Below are 24303 nucleotides of genomic sequence, written 5' to 3' on the forward strand. Positions count from 1 at the left end.
GCTGTGGGTCGTGACCGAAAGAACGAGATCTCGTATACAGGCGGCTGAAATGAGTTTCCTCCGCAGGGTGGCCGGGCTCTCCCTTAGAGATAGGGTGAGGAGCTCAGTCATCCGGGAGGGGCTCAGAGTAGTGCCGCTGCTCCTTCGCATTGAGAGGAACCAGTTGAGGTGGCTCGGGCATCTGGTCAGGATGCCTCCTGGACGCCTCCCTGGTGAGGTGTTCCGGGCACATCCCTCTGGGAGGAGACCCCGGGGAAGACCCAGGACACGCTGGAGGGATTACATCTCTCGGCTGGCCTGGGAACGCCTCGGGATCCCCCCCGCAGAGTTGGCAAATGTGGCTGGGGAGAGGGAAGTCTGGGCTTCCCTGCTTAGGCTGCTGCCCCCGCGACCCGACCCCGGATAAGCGGCAGAAGATGGATGGATGGATGGATGGATGGATGGATGGATGGATGGATGGAGGTTAAACTACTGACAAAAGGTTCCAGTGGAAGGTTTATTTCACACTTTTCCAGCACATATGGTCCTATTTTAGACTTTTCTAAGTGTGTGTGGTAATGCTGAACTGGGCCTGGAACAATAAAAGCACTGTTTTTACTAATGAAAAAAAGACGATTTTACAAACTGTTTCATGCTTTAAAACTGTTTTTAAATTATCTGTAGCATTCAGATTAAATGTTACATAATAAGAGAGTGTCTTATATTGTTTACTAAGGTATTTATTTATTTTCTAACTCCAGAGGTGCTTGGGACTGAAAGTCCGCTCACCAAGAGACCAACCATAGATGCCTGGCTTTGGCAGGAGTTCGCCATCAAACAGCACCAGCATGACCGCAAAGCCAAGATGAAAACCAACCAGCTGGAGGTTTGTCCTCCCACTCAGCCACAGGTTGGGACTTCAGTTTATGTTGCATCCACACAGACTTATCAGACCATAATAAGACCTCCTCTGATGTTTTACTTGTCAGCAACCATGTAGAAAATAAAATCTGATAAAAGTAGAGTTTTGTTTGCTGCTGTGGACTTTTCTCTCCCCTCACAGCATCTTCTGTCATGTGGGCTTTAGTTGTGCTCATAAGGCTGCTATGAAGTCCTTAGTCTGACCAGAGGCAACACACACACACACACACACACACACACCCACACACCCACACACACACACACACACACCAGCAGTGACACTGTGGGCCTGGTACATTAGTGCCCTCCTCTGGGCACTCTCTGCTTCAGGCAGACATACTGTATGGGCCAATGTTCAGCACAAAGGTCTCCTGAGCTGATTTTCCATGAGAAACACTGAGGTCAGACATGCTGAGGTATCCGCTTGTTCGTCCTCGTGTGGACACCGTTTATGGCTGACAACAGTCATATGAAAAACACAGCTCCAGGTCTCAGGTTTTAGCCATCAGGATGGTATAAAACACCATCTGGTCCTTTACCATACAACAAGAAGACATGATGGATCGTCATCCTGCCACTATTTGTTTCATGAAACAAAATCAGTAACAGCAACAGCAACAGCGTGGAAACACATCTCATGACTCAACAGCAGCAATAACTGGAGGTTATCGACTTTCTCCGTGATGTTATCAGGCTCTCAGGGTGCCGGTTCATTCTTCTTCTGCACAGCTTTCTGAAGCTCTCTGAAGCTCCCACCACAGCTGTGTTTAAGACCACTGGTCTGCTGTGTGAGCCAGCTTTAGCCAAGAGTTAGCCATCAGACAGACGGCCTCGCATTTCACTCTGTGGTACTGACTAGCAGCCGACTCTGTTGCTGAAAGGCAGCATGAGAAGCCCAGATCATTGTTACTCCATCACTGTGCTTTACACTTAGAGTGTTTGTGCTTTTCAAACATTTCCACTTTTGTCTGGTTTGTCCAACGAACACATTGTTCCAGAGGTCATGTGGTTTGTTTAGATGCAGCTTTGCAAACCTGTCATGGAGGCAGTGGTGGAGATGTGGACCCAAACGCAGGACGGAGAGGCAGGAGGCCGAGGAAATGCTTCGTACTTTAATGAACTGAAGAACAACAGGGGAGAACTACAAAGAACTGGCAAATGAAAACTGAAACCAAGTTGTATTCATACACAGAACAACCAACAAGACACAGGTGGACTGAATGAACTAAAAGAAACAAGGTGAACTGTTGAACAGGAAGAGGGAAGCCAAATACACCAGCGAGAATAACTTCAAAATAAAACCGGACTCTAGAACGGACCACGCAAAAACCAAACTAAGCTGTTCTTTTTCCTAGCGACCTTTCCAAACAAGCCGCACTTCTAGTCTTTTTCTTCTTGTGCTGTTGTGAACGTTAGCATTTGGCATGCTAGCTGGTGTATCCAGAGTCTGACATGGAGCTTTTTACTGCTTTGAAACAACGAGGTGAACTTTCTGGGACATCCAGTCCTGTCATGGATGCAGATGTGGGTGGTAACCAGTTACATTTACTCCATTATAGTTCACCAAAGTATGTTTTGCAAAAAATAATTAAATAAAAGAGCTCTTAAGAGTAGTTTTCAGTACCTACACTTACTTTGGTAAACATTCAACTGTTTATTTTAATTTTTTATTTTTCACTATTTATTTATTTAGACATGCTTTATTTTTACCAGAGATGCTGCAGTTTGATAAATATAAAAAGAACAATCTGCTCACAGTGATGTTCACATATTCTTTTCCCCAAAAATCTTTTTAACGTTGCTTAAGTATTTATTTTAACAACATTTTAACTGAGCATTACTGCCATTGAAGTACCATGACTCTTACCGGAGTAGTAGCTATTCTACCCACCTCTGCTCAGATGTTTTGTCATCGTGAATAATCTTTCTCACAGCTGGAAAATAGTCTAGTTTGGAAGCTTGTAGAATTTTTTAGACTGATGCACAGCAGCAACTGCTTCTGATTTTATTAATTTAAAATAAAAAAATATTTAAAATCTTAAAATATATGATATAGCTTTAGCTCTTCAGGCTAAGTTTCATATCAGTTCAATGGAAGAAGAACTATGATAAAAGACATAAATATGATACATTAGTGCTAATTTATTACTAGTTACAAGCCCAGCTGGACCAGTTGGACCGCTGTTCCCCATCCCAGTCGGCATCCTGCCACTGCTGACTTTTTAACTGGGCCATCATTATACCTGCAAATAGCTGAATTCCTTGCTGTGCTATTGTCTTTATGTGACTTACATGGTGTTTTTGTGAGACAAAGATGCAGAGAGACAACCTGGAGATGGTTTGAACAACCCGGACTTGTGATTCAGTCTCAGTTGGCTGATTTTCAGTCAGGACTTCTGAAGCTCAGAACAAAAGATACAAAAATATGTCATTCTAAAGCAGTTTTTTGGCATTTTAATTGGTTAATATACATTTCTACCTTTCTATTTTTAAAAGATGAAACTTTAGAGTGTGTACAACCAACTGTGTTAAAACAATTTTAGGTAAACCAACATGTTGAATTTTAAAGTTCTGCTTTTGGTCTGATTAACTAAATCTTTTTGTTTCTATGTTGTTGATCAATTAACTGATAGTATTTATTTAATAACACTTGGGTGCTGCTTATGGATGGACTTAGTTTTTACACACTGATTCTGCATTTTGGTTTAGTTTTGTTTTGCATCTTCACTCTAAAATCAACTTTTTTTTTTTTTTTACTTTATAAGAACCAGATGATCTTTTATTATCTTTAATTCCTAAAAATGACATTTTCTACATCACAGACTGTATTCTTCTGGTTATTGTTTTTTTTGTTTTTGTTTTTGTTTTATTAACTCGACTGCTCTGAATTTAAGGTACTTTTAGGGGGGCAGAGTTGTTTTATCACAAATTCTCATAACAAGCGTCTATATTCTTGAACAGGGATGTTGTTTTTCTTTGCATGGTTGAAAGTACGTTGGCAGTTGTAATCTATAGACTACAAGCACCGCCCCCTTTGTATTATTCAGCACTCACTCAACATTTCACAGTCTGAAATGTGGCTCCATAAAAAACATGAAAACATGTCTTTGACAACCTTCACTGTGATGGCGTACAAGCGCAAATATTCTGTTTCATGCAAATGAGCTTCTACCCAGGGGGCTACGCGTATGGAGGCCCATGTATGTCTCAGTAATGCAAACAATGATATGCTTTTTGCTCATTTTCTCCCTCGTTTAACTTAATTGCTTGCAGGAAAACAAAACTAAATAAAAGCAAGAAAAATAATAAGTTGGGCAGTACAATAAAAATGTCAAGTTCATTAGGAGGAACAAAAGAGCGGGAGCATTAAACGGAGTCGAGCAGCTGGCTGAGGGGAGGAACTTCAGACGGCTGGTGTCAAGCTTGGATGCACTTCATTGTGGGTGGTCATGTCACATAACTGTATATAAAATGTGAGCTTGAGTGTGTGTTGGGCCTGACTGGGCAACGTATATTCATATATTCCAGGATATACTCACGGAGTCCTTTATCAGAACCACCTGTACGCCTGCTTAACCATGCAGTTCTGCCAGAAGTCAGTCATGCAATGCATTTAAATCCTGCGGGAATGGAGATAAAAATGCGTGCTCAGTAACTTAAAATGCATGACAGTCAGGGAAGCCGAAATTTTCAGGACAGAAGTTTCCAATATTAACCGGGAATTTCACTCATTAAAAACTCTTTTTGAGCCATGAAAAGCTTTAATCTGCAGCGGTAATCCATAGCTTTTTGTTGCTCCTGGTTGCTGATAGCGGGGTGATTGTGTGGAAAAGCTTCGATTGGCGAATCTTCATTACTTTATTTAGTTTAAATGACGTGCATCCCTCGAAAGCAACATTTTGTCATGGCAACTCCCAGAAACTTAATAATCAATGTCCAAAACCGACTCATCTCAAGAACTCAGGAGCATCAGAGCAACAGATTGGGATATTAGGATGTGGAAAGGGAGATGCACAGATCTGTAGAAACAATGTGACATGAAATGTCCATTACCTTGCTGAGAGGAACTATTGCTGCTGTAGGAGCAAAGGCAGGCCCAACTTAGAGTATTTGTGGAAGAAGTGAATTGGGGATGCCAACTCTGGTCCATGGTATCTACTGCTGGTAGTCAGGTTCTGTTAATATCAAGCCAGTTAAAGACTCATTTATCTGTGTGTTGAAACTGGAAAACAACCTAAACTAGAAGTGGACATGCTCAGGAGAGTCAAATTATTATGGTGTTTGTTCCCAGGTGTGCCAAACTTTTCCCTTTACTGTATGCTTGGACGTGGCTAACAACCTAGCTTGACACAAGAAAATATCAAAAACACATTTATCTTGATTTATTAATAAAATAATGGGAAGCCGTATAACATATAAAAGTAGCTCTATTAACAAGGTCTTTTACAAACATTACCAGCTGACTTTAAACTTATTAGCGTTGCTTTCGGGCGTTGTAAAAATGGGTGGGAAATCTGCTAAGAACATAAATCCACGAATCTGAATGAGTTACAGACCATGTTGAAACAAAGATTTATTCACAAAAACTGTCCACTTCTCTGCGGAGAAAATGGTTCCAAACACTAAACATTACAATGTTTAAAAATGTTTAATAAGAGGCTGCAAACAATACAGATTTATCCAACACCTGTTTTTATAACTGCTCTTCATATGAAAAGATTAAGTACATCCACACACTATCAGCTCTACCTTGTTTGTGCCATGGTGGAGCCATTTTTTCCTGCAGACCTGCTGTAATTCTTGATATCAAAGATCCAACAAGGTGTTGGAAACATTCCTCAGAAATTTTGCTCCATGTTGACATGAAGCATCACACAGTTGCTGCACATCATGATGAGAATCTCTCGTTCCACCACATCCCAAAGCTGCTCTGCTGGACTGAGATCTGGTGACTGTGGGATGGACATGGTCAGCAGCAACACTCAGGTAGGCTGTGCTGGTTAAACCATGTCATGGTGGTACTACGGGGACCAAAGCGGACAAGAAAGACAAGAAAATCTTTTTCCCACCACGACACCAGCAGCAGCCTGAAGCGTTGATCCTGACAGCAGGATGGATCCATGTTGTCATGATGTTTCCAGCAGATTCTGATCCTACCATGTGAATATGGAGCTGAACTGGAGACTCATCAGACCAGCAACGTTTCTCCATCTTCTATTGTCCAGTTCTGGTGAGTCTGTGTGAATTGTAGCCTCAGTTTCCTGTTCTTACTGACAGGAGGGAACCCGGTGTGGTCTTCTGCTGCTGGAGACCATCTGCTTCCAGGCTGGACGTGTTGTGTGTTCAGAGACGATGTTCTGCAGATCTTGGTTGGAACCAGTGCTTACTGGACTTCCTGTTGTCTTTCCATCATCTCCAACCAGTCTGTCCATTCTCCTCTGATCTCTGACATCAACAAGACATTCTGGTCCAGACAACTGCTGCTTACTGGATATTTTCTCTTCTTCAGACCTTCTCTGTAAACCCTGGAGATGGTTGTTGTGAAATTCCCAGTAAATAAAAACATGCCACGTCTCCTTTTTTTTTTCCATTCTGAAGCTCAGTTTGAGCTTCAGCAAGTCGTCTGCATCATGTCTACATGACTAAATGTGCTAAGTTGCTCCCATGTGATTGGCTTATTAGATAATTTGTGTTAACAAGCAGTTGAACGGCTGGACTTGGTGATATGAGTGGTAGATCTATGTAGTACCTATGAATGCATAAAAAAGACCATGAAACCCCTGAAGCTGTCCCTCTGTGTGTGGTAGCCAGGGCGCTTGGGTCACACTGAAACCTGATGTTGCGTGTCATGACGTGTAGGCCTCTGCATGTCTCCATTATGAGGCAGTGAGAAAGACAGGAGTCAAAGACTGTAAGAGAGAGTGTGAAAGAGACACCCAGAGGGAGAGAAAGAGCACTTTTCATCCATACGTTCAGATGTCTGATAAGGTTCGTGGCAGACTGCCTCCTCCTGCTCTTTTCTCTCATCCTCAGCCAACTAATCATAAGACTGGACCCCTTTGATCCTACAAGCACAGTCATACACACTGTGTGTGTGTCACAATGAACTGTGTGTGCTCCAGGAGCAACAGTGTGCACATTAATAGTGCACATGTATATGCATTAACTTGTGTGCATAGGTTTGTGTGTGGTAGTGGCCACCAGCTGCGTTCATGTTCCACTCCACCAAACTCACATCGCTAATCATGGCTGAACTTTCCGCTCGATCAGCTAAACTACACAAATGTCAGCTTTTAAATATCTTCATTTGAGATGCAGATATTTTATTCTGTAGTCTCCTGGACAGAAAACCTTTGCAACATCAAGTCTGTGTCTGTTTATGCTGAACTGCCTCACTAACAGTGACCTTCTTTTGTCAAATCAGACAGCCTGTGAGGAGGAGCTGGACAAGGTCTTAGAGGAGATCTCCAAAATGAGCTCTGAGGATAACAGAGGCCCGCTGGAGGACCTGTACGGACTCAAATTTCCGAACTGTGACAGACATGGACTGTACAACCTCAAACAGGTGAGCTATGGACAGACGTTAGATATTAAACAGATCCAGAACCTGGTGACATCTGAGGATAAACAGAACATACACAGTGAAAGGAATCCCTAAAGACTTCTGCCTGATTTGTTTTTCTCATATATGACTGAAGCATCTGATTTTGTGTCCTAATTTTCAAGGTTTTCTTTTAAATTTTATTTTGGACTGGCGAGGGTCCAATTCTTAGTCCCACCACTACTTTATTCAGTGCAGACTCCAAGCCAGCCGGAACACTGTGTGAGATGTAAATTAAAACACAACATAATGATTTATAAATCTTGTACTCATGTTTAATTATTTAGATGTGGGAATTCATGGTTATAACACAAATGTTTATTTAAAACTATATTCTAAAATTACAACAATGTAACAGAGTTTTGCTTTACTACAGTTCAACTGTAGACCAACTAAAGGTGCATTCACTCGAGCCTTTTTTCATTTGAACCCTAGTCAGTCTGCTTGGAAAGTCTGCTCATTCCAACAAATTCCAATTTGAATCAAAGAAGTGGACATTTTTCGCAGAGGTCATGTGGTTTGTTCAGATGCAGATCTCAGTCCGTTTTAAGCGGACTAGAAAACAAAGTGTGGGGGACGTGTGGGATGATAAGCATCCCTGAATGGGAGAAGCAGCTAACTGTCAGATGTGAAGGAATTCAGTAAAAGTTCTGATATAAATATAATCAACCCAACACCACCAGGATTTGATGCGGCTCCAAGCTTTACCGTTATCTACTAGAAACTGAGGTTGCTCACAATTAATCAATAAGTGAATAAGTTTTCTTCTGTCCATTCTGTTCATTCGTCTCCTTCAGTAAATCTTGGTGCAGCGCCTCCTCTTGAGGAGAGTGGAATACATTATTTCAAAGGTTTGATTTGCTTGAGAAGTGCAGCATGAATGAAAAACCGATCGGGAAGAATGTTGCCCCCAGAAGAATGAGTCCCAGTCAGGCTGTCTAACGGACTATCCTGATGTGAATGCACCATAAGTTAGACAGGACCTTGCATATGCCATTCAGCAATGGATCCACAGCATTATTGTTCCTCCAACACTGTAAATCCTTCAAAACCAGGAAATGTTCCACATGTACCCCAAGTATAAGCAGGTCGGTCTCTTACAACCATTTCCTGCAATTAACTCATATAGTTACTTTATTTTCTGCACCACTTAGTCTAGCCCAGGGTTGCAACTAGCAAGTGAGAGGCAGGGTACACCGTGGTCCCTCGCAGGGCCAACAAGAAGAGACAAGCTAAGAGTGTCCAATTAATCTAACATTCATGTCTTTGGGCGGTGGGAGAAAGCCAGAGTACATGGAGAGAACCCACACATACACAGGGTGGACATGTAAACTCCACACAGAAAGGCCACCATTATTACCCCACCCCCCCAAACATGGCACCTTCTTCCCATGAGATCATGGCGCTAACCACCACACCACTCGATATCACAGTAATTGATATCACAGAATCATAATAAGTGACAGACTTGAATCCAGGTGCACAAACAAAAACAAGTTGTTATTGCATTAGTAACACATGACCACAATTTGCAAAGAAATGTTTATTTCAACTAAAAGAGGCTTACTACAGATGTCAGCTTTTCAATACCTGTCTCACCATTAAAGCTTCAAAGGCCATAGATGTCTGAGTACATCTTATTCAGCAGTGTTATAGCAGGTATTTATGATGATGTCATATAGGACAGAATGAAGTTTTAAGGATGTCTATGTGTGTGTGTGTGTGTGTGAGCTGACACTGGTTTGAATGACAACTAGTAGTATCTGTGAGTGTTCGGTATTTTTGTCATGGAAGAGATGGGGCTACAAGCCAGGTGCAGAGAACACGTGTGGATTCTAAACTAGGCTCATAGTAAAATGTGTAACATTGCGTCTTGTTGAAACATTTCTGCCACTTAACTGAATAAAATGTCATTCACATTGTTAGCCTCTTTTTTCAGTTACTCTCAAAGTTTTTGAACCACAACCAAAGATAGCACATGTTGGTGTTCACAGCCTCCAACTCCATGCATTGACTGAGTGAGTAATTGTGAGATGTGTCAGATGTTTCATCCTGCAGCCATCCTCAAAACGCACAGCTGTAAACTGTCAGTAAGAGGGATAAAGTGGTTTTCATTTGATTAGGTGCACCACTGTGACTCAGCATCATGTCCAAAATCCGCTTCTCGCAAAGATAATGCCAAATTCAGATATAATGTGTACTAACCATTGTTTAAACATTAATGTGTTAAAAATGAAAGTGTTACTGTCATAGGTTAATCTCTTCAGTAATGATTTAATCAAGACAGCCATGTAATAATACTAAATTTATTTGATGAATGTTGGTTATAGCTCATCAGTCATCTGGCAACCCCCTACAATTATTTTGTGACCTCTTTGGGGTTCCCAATTCCCAGTTTGAGAACCACTGGTTCAGATGACTTATTGACAGAGATAGAGACTTGAGTCTGGAACTCAGGTCCCATGACTTGAGACTTGAGAATCCATTTTTCTCTCGCTGTCTCAGGCTAATTTCCTCTCTTAGGCTAATCTCCAGTCTGCAGTCATTTCCACAAATGAGAACTCCTTTAGTTTGCAGTGTCTGTGATAGTCGAAATCAAGGATTCCAACTTTATTGACCTTAAAACACACCTGGAGGGGTGTGTCACTGTAATATGAAAGCTAATGCTAGCATCTATGTTAGCGTCGAGCTTACATAAATGCTAACGAGCGGAGCAAACATCAACTTGTTACTTACTCCATCAGACTGTTTCCTTTGAATTTGTTGAGAAAAGAATGAAACATTCACTGAAACCAGTTTCCATAAATGGTGACTTTACCATGATGACGTTAAACTGGGATAAAAACTGGGATCAGACCCACTAAACAATGTGTTTTACTGGGTCTGTTTATTAGAAAAGTACGTTATTTATTTTGGAATGTCAGGAAAATGTGCCTGCAAGTATCTGAATAAAATATTGAGGCTTTAAATTAATTTTTGAAAAGTTTAAAATGATTTTTTTCTTTTTAGAAATTACGTTTTTCTAATGCACTAGTGCAGAGGTGATCTCCTGAGCCTCTTGAGGTTTTACATTAATGGGATTTTGTAACTGCATCCTCTAAGGAGATCAAACAGCCGACCAACTAGTGACTTGACACTTGGCTTGATCCACAAGACCGCAAACTGGAATTGGACTTGTAAACAAGAGTTGTGAACATCTATAGACTAATCCGACGGCCGTTTTGTGTGTTGCACCATTGTGCAGCTGAGCCATTTAGAGGTGGCAACCTGGTATCTGCTGCTCTTTGTAGACACTGACAGCAGAATGGATGTCTGGACCGATGACATGAGATAGCGGCCAACAGTTACTGAGTTACACAGTTAAATGTTTTTCATGCTAGTTAGGAATTGTTTACAACAAAAACCAGAATAGAGAAAAAAACTCAAGAGAGAAAAAGTCCACTTGACTTTTCAATTCCCTTCTTAGTACTGTAATACGTTACTGTAATAGCTACATCGTTTAGTTGTAGTCAGTCACTGACTACTACTTTCAAGATTGTTTAATCAGTCACACAAAATATGAACTACAGGTCTGTCAGAGGGACAAAATGACCTCAGCTCTGGATAGGTTAGCCACATAATGTAGTAGATGTTCCTGTCAAACAGAAACATTTCAGATCTTTTTGTTAAGGTGCAGCAGCAATGTGGGACATTTACGAGTAACTCTATGTCACATGCCTGCAACAACAGTGCGTTTGTGTGTGTATTGAGCATCTGTCAATGGTTACAGAGCTGTCTTATGAAAACTAGCATAAAATTGTTTCAATAAATTGTGGGGACAATAAAGTTAACAGCATGTCTGATTTAATGGCCGGACATCAATATTATCACCGTATCATCTGAAGTGTAGCAGCAGAATGTCTCCGTGATTCAGTCCAACATGAAGCACATTCTTATAATAATATGTATTATGCAAATGTAATGCTTTCACCAAAATCTGAGGTCTGAACTAAAGTCCAGAAGTCACACTATCTCTCAAATTAGTCATTTACTCTCAGCAGCCTCTCCTCTCTCCATTAGCAGTAACTAGCATAGTAACTTGCTCCGCCATGTTAAGTTTAACAGTAGCTTGAAAACAGAATTTAGAGCTGAAATGACAACTTTTTACGTAAACTTACAGAGTGTTGTTATTGGGAATAAAATCATTGTATTGTGATTGACCAACTTCTGTTGAACGTCCGTGTCTCCTGCTTGCCCAGGAATCTATGTAAACCTGGAGTTCTCGAACAGGGACGGTTTTCGTGAATTAAACGTCTGTGTTCTTTGCCTTCATCTGCTTTCCAGAGTTCAAGTTTTCTGCTGGTGTCAGAACAACCAGGAACAGTCAATCCTCCCAGATTTGCTTGACATTGTTCAACAATAAATAAAGCAAAAACGACCCGATTTTTATCAGAATTATATGGTAAAAACACCACAGTCCTACCAAAAAAAAAAAAAAAGGTGGACAGTCTACTTCCCATTCTTTGCTGGGATTAGTCCATACTTACTGAGGTTGGCAGACCAACTTTGCTGCGTTACTGCCACCTACTGGACATGAAGTTGCACATTTACTATTGAGGCTGGAACTGGGCCATAATACAAATTTTGGTATTGATCTATCCATCCATTCATCCATTTTCTGCCGCTTTTCCGGGGCTGTGTTCATGGGACAGCAGCCTAAGCAGGGAAGCCCAGACTTCCCTCTCCCCATCCACATTTGCCAACTCTGCAGGGGGGATCCCAAGGCGTTCCCAGGCCAGCTGAGTGACATAATCCTTCCAGCATGTCCTGGGTCTTCCCCGGTGTCTCCTCCCAGAGGGACGTGCCCGGAACACCTCACCAGGGAGGCGTCCAGGAGGCATCCTGACCAGATGCCTGAGTCACCTCAACTGGTTCCTCTCGTTGCGGAGGGGTAGTGGCTCTACTCTGAGCCCCTCCTGGATGACCGAGCTTCTCACCCTATCTCCAAGGTAGAGCCCGGCCACCCTGCGGAGGAAACTCATTTCAGCCACCTGTATGCAAGATCTCGTTCTTTCGGTCACGACCTACAGCTCATTACCATAGGTGAGGGTAGGAACGTATATCGACTGGTAAATCGAGAGCTTAGCCTTCTAGCCACTATGACAGACTGGCGCAGAGTCCGCATGACTGCAGACACCGCACCGAGCCACCTGTCAATCTTACGCTCCATCCTTCCCTCACTTGTGAACAAGACCCCGAAATATTTAAACTCCTCCACTTGAGGCAGGTCCTGACTCCTGACCCAGAGAGGGCAGTCCACCCTGTTCTGGTTGAGGACCATGGCCTTACATTTGGAGGTGCTGATTCTCATCCCAGCCGCTTCGCACTTGGTTGTGAATTGCTTAAGCGAGAGCTGGAAATGGTGCCAAAAGGACCACATCATCCGCAAAAAAGCAGAGACCCAATCCTGAGGCGACCAAGCCGGATCCCCTCAACACCTCAGCTGTGCCTAGAAATTCTGTCCATAAAATTAATTAACAAAATCGGTGATAAAGGGCAGCCTTGGTGGAGTCCAACCCCCACTAGAAACAAATTCAACTTACTGCTGGCATTGCGGACCAAGCTCTGACACCTGTTGTACAGGGACCGGACAACTCGTACCACATACTCCAGGAGTACCCCCACAGGAGCCCCCGGGGGACACGGTCTAATGCCTTTTTCAATTCAACAAAGCACATGTAGACTGGTTGGACAAACTCCCATGCCAGCTCCAAAGAGCCCAAAGAGGGTATAGAGCTGGTCCACTGTTCTGTGACCAGGACGAAAACCGCACATCTGCACAAATTGTCAAGAAGTTGTTCTCCATGGCCTCGCCGAACTCCTCCCATGCCCAAGTTTTTGCCTTGGTAAAACCGAGTAAATCCAGATAAATATCAGTATTGATACAGATACTGATATGATTGCTTGACAACTTTCCCTTAATTTAATGATTATGATTATTTTCTCAAATAAAACACTTTTGAATTATAACATTTTTATTCAAGCTTTTTTAGTTATTGATCTCATGTCACTGGAATCAAACAATACTGATACCAGCTTTGGTAGCAATGCTATTGATATTTGATCAATCCACCCGGCTCTTCGGGATGCAGCCTCACTGCCATGACTAAGTTTCCTGCCACACACACACACACACACACACACACACACACACACACACACAGACACACACACACACACACTACAGGTTCTCAATCAAATCAGCGTCATCTCACACTTCTTAAACCTCTCATTTGCATGACTATGAGCTCACACATGCACGTATGACCTGTCACATACTGTTTGGCTATAAATGATTCAAACGAGTATAGTGTGGGCATGGAGGGATGGGCTATACCTCCCTTTGGTTCACTGGATAGTCGGCTTGCTTTCACACTACAAGCAAACCGCATCATGGTTCACTTGCATGTCAACTATGTTAACCAGTTTGTATCTTCTTTATGCCTGGTGTCACAAATTTGCAACAAACATCTTGTCCACCTCGTTTTTCTGTTGACAAAATGCCATTAGATCCTGGCCATGTGGAATATAAATAAAACTCATTCAGTCATTCATTGATTAATTTTCTTAACCGTTTTGTCCAATTAAGGGTCACAAGGAGCTGGAGCATATCCCAGCATTTATTGGGTGAGAGGCTGGGTACACCTAGACAGGTCGCCAGTGGTGTAGTTAATGAATGAATGAATATGATAAAACATAATGTCCAGTAACCAGCATTAAAACAGTAATACATGAAAACAAACCTAATTCTAACTAACAGCAGCAGCTTCATCATGAGATCTTAAAGTCCAAAAGGCTACTGTGATAATGTGACGCTGAAGGATTACACTGTTGATGGGCTTTAAACACAACTTTATTGCCATAAATTTTCAGTAGTGAAAGCAAATGGTCTGTTATCAGCTGAATAATATCCATCCTCAAAAAAGTATCAAATCCAATATTTTAAAGTCAAAGAATTAACTCTGTAGTATCAATATGCCCTCCCTTAGTAGGATGTCTTTATTTAGAAGAAATTTATAACATCAATGTGTAGAGTTTCATGTGTTTCAGATTTACAAAACTTTAAATAGTTATTGATAATGTTAGAAAAAGTTTCTGTTGCAATTAAGCATCACCATAATTGATCTACATGTACAATACATTTAATTTTATTTTAACTTCCCGTTTTATCCCTCAGCCTTCTGTTCAAGTTTGCACCACCACACTTCCCAAAACACACACAACCCCCTTCCCTTCTTTGGCACTTCGCTTTTAAATACACACACATACACATGCGTAGTTGGATGTTGTCATGAATGAGGCAACAAGCTTCTGAGCTTAAGGTTACAAAGCAATAAAAATGTTTGGCGTACTTCATGGGAAGACTTTTGTTAAGCCGAGGGAGGAACTGTGCTTCCGACTGGGGGGAATTTGAATCCTGCTCATCCATAGAAATCAGACAGAAGAGGACAAACGAGGTCACATATCCAGTGTTTTCTTTTTCTTTTCTTTGTTGTTGTTGTTGCTTTTACAAAGATAGTGGAGCAGAAAAGAAGATTTGAATAGCCGCCACCATTTCCTAAAGCAGGGTTCTCAACCACTCGGCCAATTTTCGTCACTGGTCACAAACAACAGCATTGTTTCTGACTGGAGTCCTCAGTTCCCAGGGAGGAACACTGTACCTCCTCAACACTTGGCTCCTCTTTGGAGTTGTCCCTCCTTGTTGCGCGGTAATTACTGTAACTGTCACTTTTTTTGTTCTTTCTCATCCAAGGAAGAAAATGGAAAGTCCTTTCTTTTCCCCCCAGCACCTCATTCTTTTTGCCGCCCCCTACTCGGTCACCCCACGTGCGCGGCGTAAACTGTGTCCACTTCAAGTACGACCTCATTTCTGAGTAGAGGAGGGGTCTCTGCGGGGGGGCTAGCATACTGGCATGGCTCTGTGTGTGTGTGCCTGTTTGTGTCTGTGATAACGTGTGGCTGTGGGTAGGTTTTGGGTTGTGAGTAGGGGGCAAGACCTGAGGACGGCCTGTTATTGGGTGAGTGTCATCCCACCCGAGCCATAGCCCTCACTCTCGTCCAATGGCCTGCCACCATTAGAACATCCACATGCACACAACATGCACACACAGACACATCTCAGGCCACCGTATGCCATGCTTCATTAACTCATCCCCTGCTTCCCACTGTGCATCCTTAGCCCCCCTCCTCTTTTTTCCAATGTTTTCCAACTTGTCTAGTTTGTGTTTTTCCTTCTCTCCTTGCAGTGCAACATGTCCACCCATGGCCAGCGGGGTGAGTGTTGGTGCGTTAACCCTTTAACAGGGGTTCAAATACCAGACACACCTAAAGTTCGAGGGGATCCCAACTGTAGCCAGTTTCAGGAGGAACTCAGGGTGATGTCCACTGCTGCAACATTTCACTAGCACACCGAAACAAACTTCACACTGAGATGGCTTTTTTTTTTTTGAGCAATCTACAGAAGAGGATCATTTTGTTCCAAAATGTGCAGTAGTTTCAGTATTTGGAAGGTTTTTTGCTTCTTAAATGGTGTGAGGCTTAAGGTTAGAATTTAAGCTATACTAACTACACCAAAGTAATAACACTGTTCTTCAACAATAACTGCCATTGATCACATTTCCTTACTTGTTCAATCTGAGAACAAAGATCAGATTTAGTCTAACTCAAGGTATGGATAGCAATGCAATTATGTTTGTATTTTCATTTCTTTAAAGAAAGAAAAAAAGTTTGCTATTTTAACAGCTAGACACAGTAGTTATTAGCAAATGTTAATGGAACTAAGGAAATAATTTGGTGCTGTTTGAAAAGTATTTGTAGGATTTACTTATTAAAAATTTCTTGAAAAAACAAGTGAGGATACGTGATGTATACGTATGTATGTATGTATACGTACATGACTATAAATGTATATGAAAAAAATAATAAAGCCAAGTAAAATTTGTCATTGTCTTCATTTTGGTCCTTTATCGATTGGTCATGGGGGCTGCATGTTTGCAATATGCAACACAACAATGGTGGAGAAAGATAATGATGCACATGCATTTAGCCTCTTACTCCAAGATTATGCTCATAGTCAGTCTGACTCTGTGATGAACATATTTATTTACGTACCTGGTTACAGTGTTACATACCAGCACATGCCACTGGGGGGCACATTACAGTGTGTTCAGACCAAACGCGTTTTGAGCGTCAAGAGCGGCAGGTTTCCATGTAAAGTCTATGGGGAGGCGCGGCAAGGGGGCATCGAGCTTTCTCGCGTCGCGTTTTGAGCATTTTGGGCATCAGCGTTCCATGCGGAACACGTGTCAAAAGCCAAAGATGGGAAAAGCTGAACTTTGGCCGCTTGACACGGGGCATCAACCAATCAGAGCGATCAGCTCGCAGCTCCTGGAGGATTTCTGTGGTGAACCCGACACGGGGCTGAGATTCCATTACTTTGTGCAATATTTAGGATAACCATTCCTTGCTAAAAAGCTGAGTGTTTCTGATTTTGCAACATAGTAGTATACGTTGCCTAGCAACGCTTTGTTTGGGGGCGGCTGCAGCTTTCTGCTGAGTGCGGCTCTTGTTGCATTAACACTGGCTATCACTGCCCTACGACGATGTTCTCTAGCTTTATTCATTAAATAAAACCATGCCATCGCATGAATTCAATTCAATTCAATTCAATTCAATTCAGCCTTATAGCACCATTTCACAACAATGCCATCTCAGCACACTTTATAGACACATCAGTTCAAGCCAATTCATAATTAATGTCTAGTGAAGCAAAACCAACAGATTGCATCAAATCTTGACTTTGATCCAATCCCCCATCCTGAGCTGCCTGAAGTAACACTGGTTACAGTTTTTTTTTCTGTCTAAAAGTACCAAACAGATGATTTAACCACTGCCAACATTTTTACTAAACTGTCTCTGATGGAAATTTCTTTTGTTCAGCCAATGGAAGGTCTGTTTCTCTTCCATCCACACCTTCTTTAACTGCATGTCGGTTCACAGCAACAGCTTCCAAATTAAATCATCACACCTTGAACTATCTCCAGACAAATTTGAGTTGATAGACCAGCCTATCAGATCCATGATTTGAGGAAAAGAGATGTAAAAAAAAAAAGGTTCTGAGTCAGACAGGACAAAGTAGCAGGCCATAGTGGGGGGGGGGCGTTGGAGAGCAGAGAGTGGTATGCACCAGAAAAATTAGACTTCTAGCAGCTTTCAGGGTAGCAAAGGTACTTTCTTTATGGAGGAGTTGGAAACAACTTGTTTTGTTATGTGTGCACAAAATTATAAAGACTGAAACGATGAAGGAATTTAGCCTTTACTTCATTTTAAGATCACAACAGCAACAGTAATGTGGATGGCTATGTTTTGTCTTTGAAAAGTTTCCATCATTTTTATCACTTCCGATCCTGTTTATGACCTTATATTTGGTTAAATCTGTTCCTATGCAGCTACTCATTTGCTCAAATGTTGCAGCTTGTGAACATGCGGCTCTAAATTAGAAGGACTTGTTGAAAAAGATGTTTCAAACTAAAGGAAAATATGGTGTTCAAAAGGCAAGTATGTTCAAAATGCATGCAATGCATAGATTAGTTATATACCGAATATACTGAACTTTGACTATATTATTCAGGTGAAGGGAAGAAAACCTACAGGTGGAACGTGAGTATTACTTTAATCATTTTAATGATATTCCAAAAATTTTCATTTAAATTTTGTTTTTTACTTTGAAGCAGTTTAATTACGATTCATTCTGGCAAGCAGTTATCTCTGTGAATTTCTATTCAATTAGTAGCCTAAATGGCAATCACCCTGATCTTATCATGCTAATAAATACTGTTAAACTCATTCAGCAGATGCAACTTAAATATCAGGCTTTCTACAAACATTGAAGTCTTTGTAATGTCATTTGTAAGTTCATTCATTCATTCATTCATTCATTTACTATAACACTTACAGTTAATGATCCTGGGGAGGCTGGAGCCTATCCCAGCAATCATCAGGCGAGTAGGTATGAAAAGTTGTTTCACGATTTTTTGCCAGGATGTCTTTGAGTATCTGAATTTAGGATGATGTAGATTCCTTTGATGAGCAACACCTGGGGTTTAATGAAAAAAACAAAACAAAACAAAACATCAAGACATACCACAAATAAGTCATCACTGTAGCATCATTGATCTGAGCTTGAACAAACCAAGAAGCAAGAAAAGCAACTTAAGCGACATAAGAACCTGATAACACTGAGCTAGCATAAACTAGTCAGTTTATCAGGACCTGTTTGGACCACTTTTTCCTTCAGAACTGCTGGAATTCTTGGTGACAGAGATCCAACAAGGTGTTGGAAACATTCCTCAGAGATTTTGCTCCATGTTGACATGAAGCATCACACAGTTGCTGCACGTCATGATGAGAATCTCCCGTTCCACCACATCCCAAAGCTGCTCTGCTGGACTGAGATCTGGTGACTGTGGAGGCCGTTGGAGGACAGTGAACTCATCGTCATGGTGGAGATGATGTGAGCTTTGTGACATGGTGCATCATCCTGCTGGAAGTTTCCATCAGAAGATGCTACACTGTGCTCAGAAAGGGATGGACATGGTCAGCAGCAGGACTCAGGTAGGCTGGGCTGGTTAAACTGTTCCACAATGGTACAAAAAGGGCAACAATGGGGGACAAGAAATTATCCCCTGCACCATGACACCACCTGTAGCCTAAAGCATTGTTCCAAAGCAGGATGGATCCATGTTGTCATGATGTTTCCAGCAGATTCTGATCCTACCATGTGAATGTGGAGCTGAACTGGAGACTCATCAGACCAGCAACGTTTCTCCATCTTCTATCGTCCAGTTCTGGTGAGTCTGTGTGAATTGTAGCCTCAGTTTCCTGTTCTTACTGACAGGAGGGAACCCGCTGTGGTCTTCTGCTGCTGGAGACCATCTGCTTCCAGGCTGGACGTGTTGTGTGTTCAGAGACGATGTTCTGCAGATCTTGGATGGAACCAGTGCTTACAGAACTTTCTGTTGTCTTTCTATCATCTCCAACCAGTCTGCCCATTCTCCTCTGATATTTTCTCTTCTCCAGACCTTCTCTGTAAACCCTGGAGATGGTTGTTGTGAAAATCCCAGTATATATTTTGACCAACATCATGCCATGTTTAAAGCCAAGTAAATCTTTCTTCCTCATTCTGATGCTCAGTTTAAACTTCGGCAAGTCATCTACATCATGTCTTCATCTCCTCTTGAATGAGCACATTAGGTCAGCACACACATCAATCAGACTATTTGCTACCTTTAATGCAGGACAGTTCAAGTTAAAAAAAAAAAAAAAGAAGAAAGAAACCTTTAAAATCTTTCCACAGTTACATCAGAACATGTACATTGCTTTTGCTGCTTCAGATTTCCTCCACTATTTCCTTTGCATGATATACGAGTTTACATTTAACAGCTATGTCAGCCATGTTAAATGCACAGCCTGACATTTCTCATGAAGCTGAAAGTATCAACAGTGCCAGTGTCCCCACTAAAAGTCACCAAAGATTTGTGATCAAAATGATTCAGGACTTGGGTGTAAAGAAAGAAAGAGTTCTTTGTAGTTCTGGCCAAAAGCGTATCATATGAGCCCACTCCTGACTGGCTTTGGCCTTGTAACCTTATACATGTGCCAGTGTGCCAGTTAGCTGAGCACCAGTCCAAGGCTCCATATAATCAGGCTGTGCAAAATATGAGCTACTCTGCTACTCTGTTCAGTCTTTGTGACATGTTGTTTTACCCATTTCTTTTTATTTGGTTTTATTAATGCCTGGGCTGTTTTTGGCAGATTGTTTGCTATTAATGTTTGACAGCTTGGCTTGGTGTTGTTTGTGGGTCTTTGGCTTCTTCGCCACATTAAATGGTAGTTTTAGGCTGGTGATTTCCTGAGAACAAATCAAAAGAGGCATCTTTTGTTTTGGGGTTTACAGATCAGGCACAATAGGCCAAGGAGAGTAACTTAGCTGTAGGAGTAATAATGGGGTGAGTATATGTGCTTAGTGATAGCGTCATGATGCATGAGTCTGTGGAAATGATGTATATTGATACGAAAAAAAACAACAAAAAACACACGTACATCTCTAAGGTTTAAATTATTTAGGCCTCAGTTAACAAATGTTAAAGTTCACAACACAATCATTAAATGACTGTCTTTGTGCACCTTGCAGTTGTTCAGTGCAGAGGTTCCCAATCTTGTAGCTACAAGATCATTTGGGGGGGGCTGCCAGATAATTGTAAAACATATATAGCCCTTATTTATCAAATAAATTAAGGATTTTCATAAGGAATGTCTACATTAAACCCCTAAATTAGTGAAATTAGTACCTTAAATTTGTTTACCCCAACAATGCATAAACAACAAAGTTAGTGATTCAAATATTTAAAGTCTGAATTTTGGTTAGGGTGACGTACTTGTCTCACAACAGTGAATCACCAAAAACTACTTTACCCTCATTATTTATGAATATTCTGAAAGTTTTCAAGCCTTACATGTAGAGGATGACCGATCTGATGTATCACACAGTTGTGTGGGGCTGGGGGTCATGTACACCAACCTGTGTTGTCTTGGGGGGTCGCAGCTGGTTTGTGGACCATGAACTCTTCTGTATACCAAGGTTTTCGGGAGTCATGTCATCTGCTAGTGTGATCCTAAACAAACCTGTAAATGTCAGAATCCTCCATGTGGCTTCTGATGCTCGTCTCTCATCTGCTGCGGTACTCCTTGGCAAATGGTAATTAAACTTGTATTCATTTAGTACTTTCCCAATCATGCCAACCCTCAAAGCACTTTACACTACTTGTCACATTCATTCATTCACACACATATTCATACAACACACACATCCCGAAAGGCACCTCAGGGAGCAACTTAGAGTTCAGTGTCTTGCCCAACGACACTTCAGCATGTAGTCAGCGGAAGCCTGAAATTGATCTCCCAACCTTCCAGTTGAAAGATGACCGCTTTTCCTCCGGAGCTACTCTTCCTCCTTGACCTTTGTTCTTGCTTTTTACATAGTTGATAGTAATATTCTGATAAAAAAAAAGTTATATTAGTGGGTGGGCATATCAGGTGTGGCCCCAGACTGGTTGAAGTCGTGCCTCAGACACGAGTTTTCTTGTCTTTATGATCCATCTTCTCTGACTTGCGATGTTCAACAGGGTTCAGCCTGGGGACCGATATGATTATGTTACCTTTGGGGCATGTTATTGGCTATTTTAATGTCATAAATCACTTGCATGCAAGACACATACAGCTCCACTTTCTACTTAAGAAAACTGAATTATCTAAACTCACTAGACTTGTTCTGTTTTACTGTAATGGAGGCGTCAGAAGGGAACAACGCGGTCATCTCTTTCCTTTGCATAGAGATGACCAGGCTGTTTAGTGTGGTGTGTGGAATGTTGGTCCACTCCTCTTTTGAGGCTGTGTGAAGTAGCTGGATATTAGCAGGAAGTGGCACACCCTGTTACATACGCTGATCCAGAACATCCCAAACATGCTCAATGGGTGACATGTCCGGTGAGTATGCCAGCCATGCACAAACTGGGATGTTTTCAACTTCCAGGAATTGTGTGCAGATCCTTGCGACATGGGGCCGTGCATTATCGTGCAGCAACATGAGCTGGTGGTTGTGGATGAACAGCAAGACAATGGGCCTCAGGATCATGTCACGGTATCTCTGTGCATTCAAAATACCATCAATAAAGTGCACATGTGTTTGTTGTCCATAACACACTTTCTGCCCATACCATAACCACCATGGGCCACTTCCCAACACTGACATCAGCAAACCCCTCGTCCACACAGTCTGCCACCGGCCGTGCACAGAGAAAACACCTCTCTAAAATGCCAGATGCCACTGAATGAAAGCACTTGTCCACTCAAGTCGGTGATGACAGCGCACCACAGTCAAGTCAGCACCCTGAAGAGGACAGAAGTGTGCAGAAGTACCCGATTGTAGCAGCTTTCCAGGAGGCTGGTCTCAGCTGATCTTGGAGGTGAAGATGCTGGATGTGGAGGTCCTGGGCTGGTGTGGTAATACATGGTCTACAGTTGTGAGTCTCCTTAGATGTGCTGCTGAATTCTCTGAAACATGTTTATCAATGGCTAATGGTAAAAGCGGGAGCAACGGCTCCGGGACATTCCTGCAGTCAGCACACCAGCTGCCTTCAAAACTTGCAACATCTGGGAAATCGTGCTGTGTGACACGTTTTTTCACACAATGCTAAAGCAGTTTTCTCTAGTTTTTGTGAAATGCATGACACTCTTTAGTTTGTTATGTTTTGTTTATCTGCAGCTGGATTAAGTTTATGGTAAATGAAGTGCTGGTTTCATAGCCTTCAAACTCAGTGTGTTTTTACTCTATCACATGACAGTCTTTTAGGTGCTTTTTCTTCATGTTGGCATTCAACAACGTCACATGTTGACGGTGGGTTTGTTCCTAAGACACCCGGAAGATGTACTTGTTGAATGTTAACAAAATAATTGTTGTTTAATCTTTGTTGGGATGACGAGGTTCTCCAGCGTTAGCAGGAAGTACTTGAGTTTATCTTTTGTACATAAAAAGCCAGTTATTATGCCTCAGCTCATCCAGGCAGGAAAGACTTCCACCACATACAGCGATGGGAAGATGTTCTGATGAGTGTATGGACTTGAATAGATTCACTGTGTGAAGAACAGCGGAACAATCTGCACGGATGAACACTTTTAAAAAACTTAACACAGAAAAGACTGGGGAGAAAACTTAGTTTCTTTTTAAACTATTAAATTTATATTTGGCCTTTTAAAAAAATGTAAAAAAATGTAGCATTTTTTACCATTTATTACCATGGGATAGGTCAAAATGATGTAGTACAGTCTTCTACTTCTTGGTATCTGTAAGGGGGAAAGAGACAGGTGCCAGATTATGTTCATCAACCAGTTGTGGGCTTTTGGTCCATATGTCTGTGTATATGAGTAGTAATTTATGGTTACTGCGGCGATGCATCAAGTAAACTGAACCAGAATAAAATACTTCGACCAGAACTGATGTCTGCCCTGCGATGGACTGGCTACCTGTCCAGGGTGTACCCCGCCTCTCGCCCAGAGACTGCTGGCATAAACTCCAGCTCCCCCTGCGACCCTGAATCAGACTAAGCAGTCTGAACTGGTTTCTCACAACTATCCCAATACTATACTGGGATGTCAACTGATCAGTTACAATGCATGTAAAATCCTAACACCAGTGATATAAAGATTCGTCTTTCATTGTTTGCAGGACAAACTCCTGCAGTCAGCTTACTTAACGTTTGTGATTCTCACAGTCACAACTCCAGCCTGTCTGTGATGGAAGGGCTTGGATGAAACCAGCAGACACTTGTCTGCTAAATTCTCCCACCAGCATCGCGGGATTCCACCCTGAAGTCATGTGATTTGCTCGCCACTGCTGCACATTCTTTCAAACCTCCTTTCATCTCCATCTCAGCGATGACAAGAACCACTATTACCACTTTAAGAGATGGTATTAAACAAGCAGTGATTTGCAGAGATCCCATTAATGCAGTGTAAACATCTGCATGCCATTTTGTGCACGTTTGTCTTAAAACATCCCATGGCTGTTGCAAAGACCCCAATTGATGAATTGTACACTTTGATTTTTACATGATTGATCATTTGTTTGACTGGATTACTGAAATGCAGAGACAACGAGAAGACAGACATCACAGCAGGTTTTGGAGGTGTGTGTGGCAACAGACTTG

General features: G+C 41.9%; 1 protein-coding gene across 1 annotated transcript in view; it reads left to right on the plus strand.

Annotated features, from left to right (window-relative positions):
• The window catches only part of igfbp2b (insulin-like growth factor binding protein 2b), a gene marked incomplete at both ends in the record, with an annotated part of 33838 nt that extends 17893 nt beyond the window's left edge, over positions 1–15945 (plus strand). Inside the window, 3 exons of the mRNA XM_079254770.1 lie at positions 741–889; positions 7325–7465; positions 15787–15945. Coding sequence (XP_079110896.1) covers positions 741–889; positions 7325–7465; positions 15787–15945 — 449 coding nt within the window. The remainder of the gene's footprint in view (positions 1–740; positions 890–7324; positions 7466–15786) is intronic.
• Between the last annotated feature and the right edge of the window lie 8358 nt (positions 15946–24303).

Source organism: Telmatherina bonti, assembly GCF_933228915.1.
Source record: "Telmatherina bonti genome assembly, chromosome: 15".
Taxonomy (NCBI): Eukaryota; Metazoa; Chordata; class Actinopteri; order Atheriniformes; family Telmatherinidae; genus Telmatherina; species Telmatherina bonti.